Raw genomic sequence first — 14,544 nt, 5'->3', positions numbered from 1 at the left:
AAGGCATTTCAAATGTCTTGCTTTTGTCCTGAGATGTACACTTGCAGCAACAAATGGCCGGAGGTTCTCAAGTGCGACACCTGCACTGAATAAACTGTGAGAATGAATGAGCGGTTTTCTCTAGAGCGCTCGTCCTGTCTGCTTTACCTCATCAGAAATGTATGAAATGTTGTTCAAAACACATCTGCAGTAATGCATTCCCTACGCAGCTTTCCACATATCTATTTGTTGCAGTACACGCAACATCCCATTGTAATGTGCTGTGTTCTTGTTTCTGTGACAGTCTGGACAGAATGCATTTCTTAGAACATATTTTGGAAGCACTCACGTCGCCTGCAGGCATGTGCCGCACTGTGACCATTAAACGACTCAAATCTTCCGTGGTTGTCAAAGGCAAATCACTCGGAGAACAAATTGGCAGATTATATTTTCAGGGATGAGTAAAGATTCGACAATACAGTAAGCAAGCAACTCGCCGGAGTAACTCCATTTTCACTGACATATTGCAGGGACACATCCGCCGCAGTAATGAACTAAAATTATAGACGACGTCATATTGTGCAGAACCTGGCTCAAAAACCCTCCTTGCCGCCATTCCGGTTCCGTGTTCAACCATTAACTTTCCTTTGTGGCCGGCACAAAGGAAATAAAATGTATCACACTGGGCTGTATGTCGCCCAACTGTGTGAGTGAGAAAAAAGGAGGAAAACTAAGTGATTTAAAGAGGGGAAGTAATAAAGAGAGCAAGGGTAGGCGCCGGAGAATGGTAAATCGTTGGCAGATCATGCCTCATGCAAAACTTTCATGAATAAAACATATTCCTAGCCTCCCATAGCGCAGATCCATTTTTCCTCCATTTCCCTCCTCTTCCCTCTCTATCTCTCACATGCATGATTAACCTCGGGAGGCCTTAATCAACACTGGAAATGACCCGTGCTCCTTGACTTACCTCTCTCCGCCGCTCCTTCCCTCCTTCACCTCATCTTCTCTCCTCTCAACGCGTCCTTCAGCGCAGGCCTCCCTGATGGTGTTTGCCTCACCTGCTAACCCTGCACACAAGTGCTTTTCTGAGGGTTTATTTATCTGTCTTAACTGCAGTCATTAACTGATGTAAGGAAACAAAATTGGCAGCCGATAGATAGAGTGTTGCATTTGATCTCATACAGAAATAGTGTTTGAACCGATAGGTCTAAGCAGAATTGCACAGAAAGGGAAATTGCACTTTATTTTTTTTTTTTAAATTGTCCCAGTTGTTATGATCCTTTCCCTGGGAGGGATGGTGGTTTAAGACGGGAGAGTTATCTGGGGATGAATAATCTTTCTTACCGAAGACTTTATTTAAACAGTCTTTAAAACCTGTCCTCTGGGGATGCAGACAAAAGTAGATTTATGGTTATTATTATTGACTTGCTTAGTTGCTCCCTCAGCCTCCCAAACAAAACACACGCACACACACACACACATGAGTGGGAGCTTTCCAAAGTTCTGAAAAGTGGCACGTACCGGTTGCAGAACCGACCTGTCCATGGTGCTTCAAAACGAGCTCTGCTCGGCTTCGAGGTCACACGCACCGTTTGTCCCTCTGTGTCTCTCATTCGTCACAGGATTTATACACACCAACAACCGCACGTGCACACGAGTCCACAGAGAACAGTTTTTTGATTGGTCCTCCCCGTGTAGCTGAGGTTTCAGGGTTGGTACCGCAGGCTAAATGCCCCCGTTATCTTCTATGTGAGGTTCCAATATAGCACAGAGTCGTGACTGGCCATCCTGCATGAGCATTTGATTTGTAATTAGGGTGTTGTGGTGTTGTGTTGTTGTTTTTTTTTGTTGTTTCTTGCGAAGACATGAACCAGATTCCCTCTCTTTGTCATGCAGCGTGAGCAGTTGACACAAAAAGTATTTTCCTCAAAGTGTTACAATTGTATGTACATCTTTATGAACCAGTTGGATTTAAAATCTATTTACTTTACAGTCTACCTTCACAGTTGTGATTCCAAATGAACATTTAATTGAATCCAAACAAACTTAATTAACCAAGCAACCTTACAAATCGCGCAATGAAGAAATACCATCCGTCTCACTCTGTCTACCTCTGTGTCACTCTGGATTCCTCCTCATCTCCTCTCACTCTGGTGTTCTCTCTTTTGTGTCACGTTGCAGGCATCAGCGGCCAGTACCCTCTGGTTCAAAATGTGACGGTCACAGAGGGCGGGACGGCGAACATGACCTGCCGCGTGGAGTATAATGACAACACCTCCCTCCAGTGGTCAAACCCGGCACAGCAGACCCTCTTTTTCGGGGACAAGAAAGGTGAGTCGGAGATTGACAGACGGCGGCGGCTACAAGACAGATGCACTGTGAGGATTGTGGTGGTTGAGAAATGCACAAAACCCACCAAAAATAGCATTTCAGTGAATTTGTTTGTTTTCAGGCTAGAGAGCAACTGAAAAAAGAAAAGCGACTGAGCGTCTGTCCCACATCAATCTGTCTGTGTTTTCCTGTCGCGCCGGGTTCCTGCAGCAAGTGCATTCATTGTACAGGAAAGCCTGTTGTCTTTAAAACCGCTCCTCTGGGGATGTGGTTTTACTTTGTATCTCCTTCACACACACACACACACACACACACACACACACACACTACAGAGAACACTGGTGGTCAGCTCTCTTTCTGACTAGTGGCACAAGGAGCAGGCTACTGTAAACAGCAACAACAACTCTGTTGGTTTGCTATCATTTATCTATTTTTCCTGGCATCTGAAGTACAAACATGATCAGTGTTAACCTTGGAGCAGATCAAGAAAGAAAGCTGTGATTGAAATCTGTAGTTTTTTTCTTTATACCTATCCCTCCGAATCAAAAGATTCACACTCCAAAGTTCAAAATGGTTGTTCAAATCAGGTTAGAAGAACAGCCCACACACTCTCAAAGTCTGCCTTGTCCCCCGCTGTGCGGGTGCCCTTCACTGCGGTCCTCCAGCTCTCACCTTGCACTGCCTCTAGCTCCCAATGTACAGTTATGAAGTCAATTTCTAAAAGAACAAACCCAATCACCGCAGCGTTGGGTGGGAGAGCAGTATGGCTTTGTGTTTCATCGATGGAGTGAGAGCATTAAGTTGGTTTCAGTTAGTCAAATACCCACTTTCACAGCCTGCGATACTGGATGAAGTGTCATTGGCAGTAGACTGTACCTTGCTTTTTTTTGTTTGGCTTTTTTTCAAGGTTTCAACACTAGGTTACAGACCAAAATGGAATAAATTAAACCCGATGGTTAGATTGTTTTGAATGGCGATTGCCACACTCGTGGACCCTGACATGCCAACAATACTGACTCCACTTATATAAAAACTCCAATTATATAACACAAATGGACAGAGATTAACTTGTAAGTGCACATATAACTGTATTAATTAATTGCTTTGTATAGTAAACACTTCATTTACTGGTAACCTGCATGCTCCTGCCGGGAAAATCCTTCCATTAATTCTGTGCAAACGCTGGCTATCTATGCATATATAATGCACACACACACACACACACACACACACACACAAATACACACTCTGACGCTGTGGGTGTGGCACAAAGCCACTAATGTTTAATGGCTAATAAGCACAAAGGCTTTATCCCTGACCTTTCACACCCTCTTCAGTAAAGTCCCCATAAACAGGATTCATGGCTGTTATTTTGTTGGTCCATGCCCGCTGCAGTGATTGTGCCCTGTGCGTCTCTCAGTTGTATTAGTCGAGTGTAATAGAGTATGAATCACACTCTGTTGTAAGTGTCTGGATTAAGCACATATGGGATTTATGCAGTCTTCTCCAATTATCCCTCTTCCCATTGGGCCGCCTCATCCATGTGTTCACACGCCGTGCCGGCACTTGTGTGTGTGTGTGTGTGTGTGTCTGTTTTTGGATGTATTTTTTGCGTACGTTAGCGTGACTGCATGCATGCGCAAAGCATTTCAATTTCCAGCCATTCCCATTTTCACCCCCCCCGCCTTTTTTTGGAAAAGAGAGCCGGTAAAAAGCTGCACCGAACTTCAAAAAATCTACAGCTGATGTTCTCTGCAGGCGATTCCATATCACGCCAGGGGTCCGGCCTGCAGCTTTATCTCATGGCATTTTTAGTGCAGAGCTCTGAGTTTGAGTCAGAGCTCTGAGTCGAGGACTCTCTTATTATCAGTAATAGCAAAAGGATACTACTAAGTCCCCAGAATTCCAAATCTTGTTTTGGGTTGTCTGTGCTTGCGTGTGCGTTGCGGCTGGTCACCAGAAATCCAATGGGCTCTGAAAGGGTTAAGACTTGGTTTTAGGGTACTTGTAAGAATTTGTTTTGTGTGTGTGTGTGTGTGTGTGTGTGTGTGTGTGTGTGCGTGTGCGTGTGCACTTTGGGAGTTGTCTTTCTGAATATGGTAATTTCAGATGCTCATGCTGATGGGAGCACTGAGATGGTGAGTGTTTCCAAAGTGCCACTGGCTGTGTGAGAAAGGAACAATGTCTCAGCAGTAGGGTTCAGATTAATTTCCCTTGCTGCCTGTTGGGAGGAAGGAGATGAGGATTAGGACAAGCAACAAAAATAAAACCCCAACTTGCCAACTCTTTTCATACTTCTCTTTTTTTTTGTTTTATTTTTTACGCCAAAATACAAAACATGTTATTTTTTTTAAAGTTTTAACGTCTACCTTCTTTTAGGTCACTGGCTGACTCCTCATTAGTACAATTTAAAATGTCAAGATTGTTCCAGTTTCATTTTTACCTGGAAGTCGGTGCAGAAATGTGGACTATAGGAAATGGGCAGCAATCCAGGTTATTTGATCATATTTGATAAGAATAAATGGCAAAATAACTGATTGAAATGTATATAACATGTTTACATATATCAGAAGGATTGTATTGTAATTATAGCCAGTATGCAGCTAGAAATGGTTAAAATAACGTTTAGCTCAACAGATTGTTTTCTGTGTGCATGTGTCGTATCCCAGTGTCACTTTCATCCTCTATTAAAAGGCAGCCACAGACCATTTGCATAAACATATTACTTACAAAGACAAATGCAGCAACTGACTCCATTACCGTCCTTTGAGTGGTGCTGGTTTCACGGCTGTTGTTGTTTAATGTCAAGGCAGAGTCTCACCTCGGAGAAGTTTAGCCGGATGAAAGCGACTCCTCTTGTCTCCCATCCTCCCAAAGGTGCCGCGGCGCCTGTGAGGAGTTGTCTGAATTTCAAATAAGTCATTGTCCTGAAAATAGCAGATTTTGTCCTTTCCATCACTTTACACTGAGGGACCTCGACTGTGCGGCAACAGTGAGAGCGAGAGATGAGCGCTGAGCAAGTGGGATTCGGTCTTTTATGAGATTCAACAGAGGCTAATATCTCTTTACAAATTGCTCTTTTGATTTCATGCAATTCAAGACTTGATAATAGCTTTATTTCCTGGATGAAGAAATTTCCCAAGCCAAGCATAGTTTCAATTTATTCATTATTCCCATACTAGAAAGAACCTATGTATAATTACTTTCCAGGCTAAATTTGAAGGCCTTAAGAGTGGACTCATAGTGTGTGAGCACCGACTAAGGTATGACATTTAGTTTACTGTAATTTGCTAACCCGTCTTCTCCCCAACTCTTCTCCAACACCCTCATCTGTCTTGTCATTTTCAACCTACAGTAATCCCTTAATCCCTTCCTCTCCTCTTTAAGTTTCTGCCTTCTGGAGTATGGCACCAGAGGGGGTTTGCCTCCACACATTTAGTAAACCTCAATATGATTTGGCTTTGTCCAACAAGGGACCAGTTCAGCAGCCACAGGTTTTGGCGGCTGTGTGGACACATAGTGTGCCGCGTGTATGATATTGCTCAAATGCGCATTAGTCTGGGACCTCTCAGTTAATTTCCGAGAGGCTTTACCAACGGACGCACACCCAAATGCCTCTGGACACAATTGGATAGACCTACAACCGGTGACCAGCATTTACTTTTATAAATGTATTTTGAAATTAACATTCCGTGATTCCCTCAATGTAAACCATCACTCCTCAATACAGGCTATCATCTTGTTCAATATTTCTTTAAATGCAAACAACCATTATGGCAATTTTGATGCCAAACTATCCATACATTAAGAATACAAATTGCAGTTATACAGTGTCTGACCTCATTCTTCCGAAATGACGTTTTAAAATGTTGCAGGATGAATTTAGCTCATTGAAAAGACAAACTGACCTGGCAAACTGAGTCATAGTGACTCAGTCTGAGTCCAGTTAGTGACCATCAACCAAAAACGCTGGTGCATTGTTACTGGCCAGTATCTCTACATGTGTGTATCTGCAGCATTTCTTATGTAAAGAAAGCGATAATATGTTAAAGTTGCTGGCAAAAGTTCCCACTGCACCTGTGCTGGACACCTCTGCCTGAGCTGTGCCATCTGCGGATTGATGGAATCTGTTTAAACATTAAGATTAGTGTTATGGTTGAACAGCTAAGGGCCAACTGCTCATTTTTAGACCTGGAGCTGTTGAATATGAAACTATTCTGGTCCTCAGATGTCAAATATTCAGCTGTCTGAATCAATTTGCTGGCTGTTTGTGGTTGTGTGAGTATGTGTGTCGGCTTGTAAGTGCACATATATACGTGTTTGCCTGTGGAATGTCAAGCATTCCACTTCCCTAGTATGCAACCATGAAAGCTTTGATGCATTCAGAGTATCTTTGCCTTGGCAATTTGGGGGATTGGCTTTTAAGAGATTTCCAAAGTAAATAAGAAATGCCTGACAGATTTCCTTTTTTTTTTTATTATTATTAAACAGGAGGCAGAACTTTCTCCCAAAAATGTAATCTTGGTTGGAAAGTTAAACTTTGGGAGACAGCTGTCTTTTTGTTTTATTTCCTGGAAGAGTGCCTCTATGAAACATCCTTTCATATCGGCCTGAAGATTGGTACGGTGTTCTCTCTGATAGAAAAAACTTGACTGTAAATCTCCGAAGATCCCTAACAAGTCCCCTCTCTCCTAGACAAGGACCATAAAACACGAGAGGAAGAGAAAGAGGAGAAACGAGATGGTGTGTGGGCCTTGGTGGGATAAAGGAGAGGAATTAAGGAGGCATTTTATGACAGCTTTCAGAAACAGTTATCACCTCTGAAAGACGCAAGCAAACTTTTTTTCTTTGACCTTGAGCATTCTGCGTCATCTTTCTTTTTTGCCTCCCTTTCTTTGCAAGCCTTTCATTATAATATTCTACTTTTTTTTATCAAAAACCTTTTCATTTCTACTTACTTGTGTTTGCATAGTATTTAGACTAGCAGTCGTTACTGCCTTTATTAATAGAGCCATTTATCATTTGTGAGGTGCAGAGAAATGTGCCCAAGGCAAAATGGAATAATGAGCTCACATTTAACGTCAGGCATATTCTTTCTCTCGTCTAGGAGAGTGTTTAGAGCAGAGTTGTAAAAAGAAACCTTTTGTTATAAGAGAATTGGAAATTGCAAATTGTTTTTCTGAGAAACATTTAGCATTAGTGCAGTGACGATGTAGCCCTGCAAAGACTGGCCATGCTTTCAAAACCTTTTCAAAGTCATTCTGAAGGACAGCCGTAATGGGCGCCTTAAAATAATATGGACCTCCCTATAGACCAAGGCGCCCGTTCTCCTACTCTCCAGCTTTAGGGTGAAATGTATCCCTATGCAAAATATGATAGGGTTTATAGGCAAGAGCTGTCTGCTCACTGACCCACTTCTCACAAAAGATTTAATGAAGTGGGGCTGGTGGAGGTTTCCCACTGAACTCGGCATGGCAGGTAGTATCTGTTGAAAGAAAATCTTTTCTGTCACCGGAAGAAAATCTCCGCAAGACAATTATTGTATAAAGTATGACACATTTTACATTTTAAAAAGCCAGCATGTCTCACAAAGGTATGACGGGTAATGGAGGTTGAAGAACGCCTGAGATGCAGAATATGAGATATGTTAAGCTCTTTAATAAACATTGAAAATATAAAATGTTTTTGAGCAATTTGCATAAAAATATGAATTAAAGTTTAAACAAAAAAGCCCCCCCCCCTCTCTCTCTCTCTCTCTCTCTCTCTCTCTCCCCCTCTCTCTCTCTCTCCCTCTCTCTCTCTCTCTCTCTCTCTCTCTCTCTCTCTCTCTCTCTCTCTCTCTCTCTCTCTCTCTCCCTCTCTCTCTCTCTTTCCCTCTCTCCCTCACCCCCTCCTCATTGCTCACACACTCGTACACATACATAAACTCAAGTCCCCAGATGGGTTGTTGACAAGGAAAAAGAGAACAGTCACATCCAGACAGAGTCAGGTATGTAGGCAGGCATATTCTGAAATTTGCACTTTTCTCATTATAAAACTGTGTCACTTGAATGAGCAAACACCTGCCAAGGTTCTATACTAATGCATGCTGTCCCTGGATAGATGAAGGGACAGGAACGGATGAAGGGAGTGGGGGGCAGCAGAAAGGATGGCAGAGGAAAGGAGAAGAGAGGTTCAAAGTAAATGGACAAAGGCAAATGTGCAAACATGATAGACTTAAGGTGAGGGAGTTTAGAGTCTGTCTGTTTGACTCTGTGTGTTTTTACAATAAATGTACTAATGTATTACCTTTCATACACACGCACATGTCCACAGGCCCACAGACAACATGTTTATTTGCCTGCTGCTTGGAATAATTATAGACTATTGGCCAAACAAGAAATATGGGTATTCACTGCATTACTGTTGTGCACAGCCTTCCATATAAATCGAGAGTATGTGCTCTGTTACCTGCTCAGTGATGTGTTGCAATTTTAGTGAGGCTCTGGCAATGAAAAACCGTCAGCTGTGTTAAAACAGACCAACTAGGTTTCCTCACGTTTGAGCTTTCTGGATTCACTTTCACACTTCCTCTCGGTGTGAAAAAAACAAAAACAAAAGTTTGATAAAAGATTGTCTTTTAGTTCAGGACTATGTTTGACTTTGCCATGGTCAGATTTGGATAAACAACGATTGATTGCGTTTGAAGCAGGAGGGCAAAAAGGCTGTTTGTGTGTCTCTGTGACTTGGCTTGAGGTGCCTGAATGAGATGTCAAACACCCTAGACTTAATAAGATACAGCGCTTGATGCATGCTGTAAAAAAAACCAACCCAGAATAAAATAACAAACATGGATGTTGTGGGGGAAGATAATATGAAGTGGGAAGAAGCATCTGGGGAAAAGGGGCTGCCGTTGCTGAGCCTGAGGTTCAGCCGAGGTTCTGACAGCAGCCGGGGAGCACGGCGGCACAGCAGCCATAATCAGCTCAACAGTCATAGTGCGGAGAGCGGCGCGCAGGCGGCTTGTCATATCGAATGCAGCGAAGGCATATGGGATGAAGCACACACATGCAACAGTGGCCTTGCTTTCCATACATATATACTGTAGATACAAACAGAGACTAATGTATTGTGCCTGTTTCCTGGAGAAAAAAAAAAGTCTGGCATTGCTTTATTTTATTTGTCTTCTTTTCCTTTCTGTTTATTATGTCCCGCTCATTCACCTTCTGTGCACCGAATCATCATTTTTTTTCTTTTTCTGAGAGACATTTTGGTAACTATGTGGACTATTCCTGTGGAATGGAACATGTTACTGCTTTGGACCCACAAAAGAATAAAGGAAAGTATTTAAAGAAAGTGACTGTTTATGCGTTCTTACCTGTTACTCATGAATAAGTCAAAGATTGCGATTGAATATTAACATAATCCCAAACGTTTTGATAATTCACAGTCAGTTTCCATAAGACCGTTTCACCAGAGTTGGGCCTTTCTTCTCATACATTAGAAATAATGAAGTGAGTGTGCCTCAGCGTGGACGGCTCCTCTGAGATAACAATAATAGTATTTTTTTTTTATTTATTTATCTTTCCACCCTCACAGTGTGTCTGAATATGAAACTCTCTCTGTTGTCCTCAAAATCATGAAAGTTGTCATACCTCAAGGTACTCTTGGACAGTTCTCTGAGATTAAGGCAATCAAATGTGTAAAATGTGTCTGTCTCCCACGCAAACAAATGCACAGACTGTAAAGAAACAAGAAGCAAAACACACAAAGGTGTATTGACAATGTGTTGCTGAAACAAATCAAACTCTGATGCCGAAAAGTGCAGCTTTGTCTTTTGTCGCCTTCTATATTCGCAGAGAGACGCAGACTAAGGTTAAATGAGAAGAGAGAAGGGAGACGTGGTGGTACACTCACTAAGTAGTTGTTATTGTGGAATACATTATCACTCCCTCTTGCATGTTGACAACAATGGCGTCTTACATGAACACATTCAGGCCCAATACGCACTAATGGTCTCTAATGGATGGCAGGGAGGCGGGCGGCTGCAGCGGGTACATTCCTCAGCTCTGCGCTGTGTCGATATCCAACCTCTCACTGGCCACAGAGCGAGCGAGCGACCAGAGGTTTCATTTTACTGTGGAGACGAAGCATGGAGGAAAAGTGGAAGTGAAAAATCTTGGCATAATGCACTCTGTGTGTGTGTGTGTGTGTGTGTGTGTGTGTGTGTGTGTGTGTGTGTGTGTGTGTGTGTGTGTGTGTGTGTGTGTGTGTGTGTGTGTGTGTGTGTGTGTGTGTGTGTGTGTGTGTGTGTGTGTGTGTGTGTGTGCGAGTGCGAGTGCGAGTGCGAGTGCGCAGTCCTGCCAAAATTCTTGTTTTAATGCTTTAAAGAAAATCTATTATTATTTGAATTTATATATCAGATTTTACATGGATGAGATACATATAAGCCATGAAACTCATTACTCCAAGAAATTAAAGAAGAAAGTCCCGAATGGAGAAAATGATCACAGACAAAACAATCTTACCAACCCACTTTTCTGTCTGCAGTCTAACCATTTGTATGGTATTTTGTTCATTTGATTGAAATGCAAGTTTATTTTTTTCTGTATTATTGACTGTATCCTTAGCAGTTATATTATGATTATATGCTTTTATATATAACACCTTTCATGTTTTTAAATCCGGTCTGAATCCGCCCTTCCAGGGGGATCAGGATGATCCTGCTTTCTGGCATCTTGCTATCCTGATACCCGCCTGTAAGCACTGACAAAATGCAGAAACTAAATCATTAAATTCAAATCGCACTGATCACAATCTTCAGATCCGATGAAACTATAGTGTTGGATTTGTGTTCATTGGTGTATCATGCAAGGAAAGTTTTGATATTACCAGTTATTCAATCAAATCACTTTACAATTAGACCAACAAGTCAAAATATTCCCTACACCTGTTAAAGAAATATCAATCCATCCATTCACTTCAATGTCACACAAACAACTTCCCACAGAGGGCTGTGCAGGGTGGCATCACCGTAGCTAGCGAGCCAGCGACAGTACATTTATTTTCTGATGTTTTTCCTGCACATCCTTTCTCGCCCAAAGCAAATAAGACAAGAGATGAACTTAATGCATTGTTTAACTTGCTAAACACTTTTTAACAGGTGAGTGGAGCTGCCTGAGACGACAGAATGAGGTCTGGGTGGGAGGAAGGAGAGAAACTGAGAGACTGACGGGGGGGGAAAAGAAATGGAGAGAGAGAGATACAGAGGCAAAAATAATCTGTGGTTTGTCTTAGTTGGTTCTTTGATCAGACGGGGCGTATGAATGTGTGTGTGTGTGTGTGTGTATGTGTGTATTCATTCTATCATGAAACATAATGACTATCTTTACAGGCAGTTCACACCATTAGATGAACTGGCAGTGCATTAGGCTAAAACTAATTTGGTGTCCGTGCACTGGTGGTCCTGCATTGATGGCCATGTGCACACACACACACACACACACACACACACACACACACACACACACACACACACACTTAGGAACAGAAATGTAGTTTGACTGGTGCCAAGCCTAAAGATTTGTCATGAGCTCATACCAACATGTCATGCCTGCCTGGGCACAGTGCGCGGCATGTCTGGATAACTGGTGTTGCGAGGGACAGGAAGGGACAGAACAAATGCAAAAAAGAAATGAGAGATCTGTCGTTTAGCCAAACGGATTACAGATCGACTGCCATATATACTGTAGGTGTTTATCCTGGAAGTGACAAAGCAAAGGTATCCGTCCCTGGGCAGGCCAAATGACATTCAAATGAGATACAGTGCACACGCTGACATTTTTTCCACATTCGTCAGCTCTGTGATTGTTGCGGCACGCGTACACAGAAGCTGTGAAGAGGATGCAATTTGTGTGGCTGCTTTCATAGTCGGATCGAGAGCTTGACATTCACCAGCGCCTGTCAAATTACAGCAATACATCAGTAAAAATACAGCCAATACTCTCTATATTGATTCAGTCAGTCAGATGTACAGTAATATTTAGAATCTGGCTGAATCAAGCAATTAATGGCTATAGGTCACAGTTATTTAAACCCCTTGGTAAATCACACTCTTTATATATTTGTCATACTTTAGAAAGTACTTACAATAGATTTGCATACTCACTGATGCCTGATCCCACATTTTCGGCAGTGTCGGAGGAATCGGAAAAATCTCACCTTTTTTTTTTTAATGATGGCTCCGAGCTTTAAGATGTTGAAACAGACTCTCAGAACTTTGGATACCTTGGGTATATTGTTTCTCACCGTTCAGCCATCTGCTGTTTAAAGTGCCCTACAAACAGACTGACTAATGGCCTTTACTGTTCTAGTTTTTGTAGAGGTTACAAAACCACAGTGCTCTACATTTTGTATGTTTTCCCAAAATTACCGTAAGATAAGACATACTGTAAACCTCTGCATGTACACAAATAATTATACATATTTAGGGGTTGAATCCAGACGTGCATAGCCACACATGCATACGCACACACACACACACACACACACACACACACACACACTGAGCACTTGAGCGAGGTGTGCTCCAAATCACTTGGATGGAGAGTGACATAAAAGTAGCCTTGGGTGCTCATAATAAATAAGGTTTGTACTTGCAGAGGAAAGGATTGAATAAAAGTCTTGAGCTGCCGGGCCACGAAACAGAATGAATGAATTTCTTTGGTGAGCTCTACAATGCACATGGTCTGATCTCAAGAAAGAATGCACATTTTAGACACAACAGGGATGAATCCTGTCATTTCCAGGGTGTCGTCACGGTGTGAAACCATAATGCATGCTGCCAGTGTATCATAGATATTAAGTATAAAGTCTTGTGTGGAGTATCTCTCAACTGGCCATCCAATTTCAGCAAATCCATTTCAAGTCTCGCATCTTGCCAAACTCTCATTAGGCCTCTTTCTTGGCCTGTTATTGCATTATTGATTTCCATTCCCATTATGTCTTTTGGAAGATTACATTTTCATATAAGTAAAATGTCTACGAGGGCTTCCAGGGGAGAATGACTGTGTAAGTGTGGTGGACTAGAGGGGTGCGCCGAGGGATGCATTTTCAGATTCAACAAAGAAGAAAGTTCAGTTTTCCAGTCACTTTTTGACATGATTTGTGATTGTTTGTGCATTTGTGTTTATTCATACATAAATTATTCACGCAACACAACTTGGTTTGACTAGTACTATATCAATTTCAAAGTAGTAAGCAATGAACAAAGAGCCTAACACATGTTGGTATTGACCAACTGATATATCGGTTAGGGTCTAATAATAGTAATAATGTGTGTGTGGTTCAGATGGTACAACACTGCTGCTGTTTTTGTTTTGTCTTCAGTATGCACATAAGAATATTAACACACCACTGATTTCTGTACTTGCCAGTTTCAGTTACTGTGATGTCACATTTGTTAACCTCTCACTTTTTGCCCCTTCCACTCGGATTGCTCTTCCTTTCTCCACGTCTGTTACTGCGTGTGCGTTTGTGTGCGTCCATGTATCCAATAGACCTAACAGAATGAACTCTACACAGTTTTAAATACAGAATATGAGCTATTAATACAAAAAAGACACATATAGTTTTACCAAGTAAAAAGAGCACAAGAGAAAGAGCCACTGTATTCAATGTTACAGCTGTGTGTAAAATCTATTAAACTCTGGTTGTACATCAGGAGCTGGTTTGTGGGTCCCAGCTACACTGACAATAACAGCAGCCCTCATCCTTTAGGTTTACTGACATTTTACCTGTCTGTCTCTCTGTCTGTCTCCGTGTCCAGCTTTAAGAGACAACCGGATTGAGCTGGTGCGCGCGTCGTGGTCAGAGCTGACCATCAGCATCAGTGATGTCACGCTGTCGGATGAAGGCATGTACACCTGTTCCCTCTTCACCATGCCCGTCAGAACGGCCAAAGCATACATGACTGTTCTGGGTGAGTACAAACATCCTGCCTCGAGGAAATGTCACACCTCTCAGATTTGCTATATATATATATTATTATTATTATTCTAACATTTTTCAGGAATACGTTGAACACAAGATCTACAACTCAATCATGTCGTACAAAATGCTCCAAGGAGAAGCCTTTATTCTCTGTATCTTAGGATCTTACCAAAATTCAAATCCAAATTTTACATATTGAACCGGTGATACATCAGCATTACCAAACACACCGAAAGATGAGCCTCTAAAGTACAGTGTATC

At 42.0% G+C, this 14,544-nt stretch overlaps 1 protein-coding gene across 3 annotated transcripts in view; it reads left to right on the top strand.

The window, feature by feature from the left end:
• cadm2a (cell adhesion molecule 2a) overlaps nt 1–14,544 on the top strand; it is a 181,031-nt gene that overhangs the window by 133,775 nt on the left and 32,712 nt on the right. For all 3 annotated transcript variants that reach the window (XM_035626230.2, XM_035626232.2, XM_035626228.2), the window contains 2 exons: nt 2,164–2,313; nt 14,120–14,272. In XM_035626230.2, coding sequence (XP_035482123.1) covers nt 2,164–2,313; nt 14,120–14,272 — 303 coding nt within the window. The remainder of the gene's footprint in view (nt 1–2,163; nt 2,314–14,119; nt 14,273–14,544) is intronic.

This window comes from Scophthalmus maximus, chromosome 2, assembly GCF_022379125.1.
Source record: "Scophthalmus maximus strain ysfricsl-2021 chromosome 2, ASM2237912v1, whole genome shotgun sequence".
Taxonomy (NCBI): domain Eukaryota; kingdom Metazoa; phylum Chordata; class Actinopteri; order Pleuronectiformes; family Scophthalmidae; genus Scophthalmus; species Scophthalmus maximus.
This window is presented reverse-complemented; position numbering and strand designations above follow the sequence as displayed.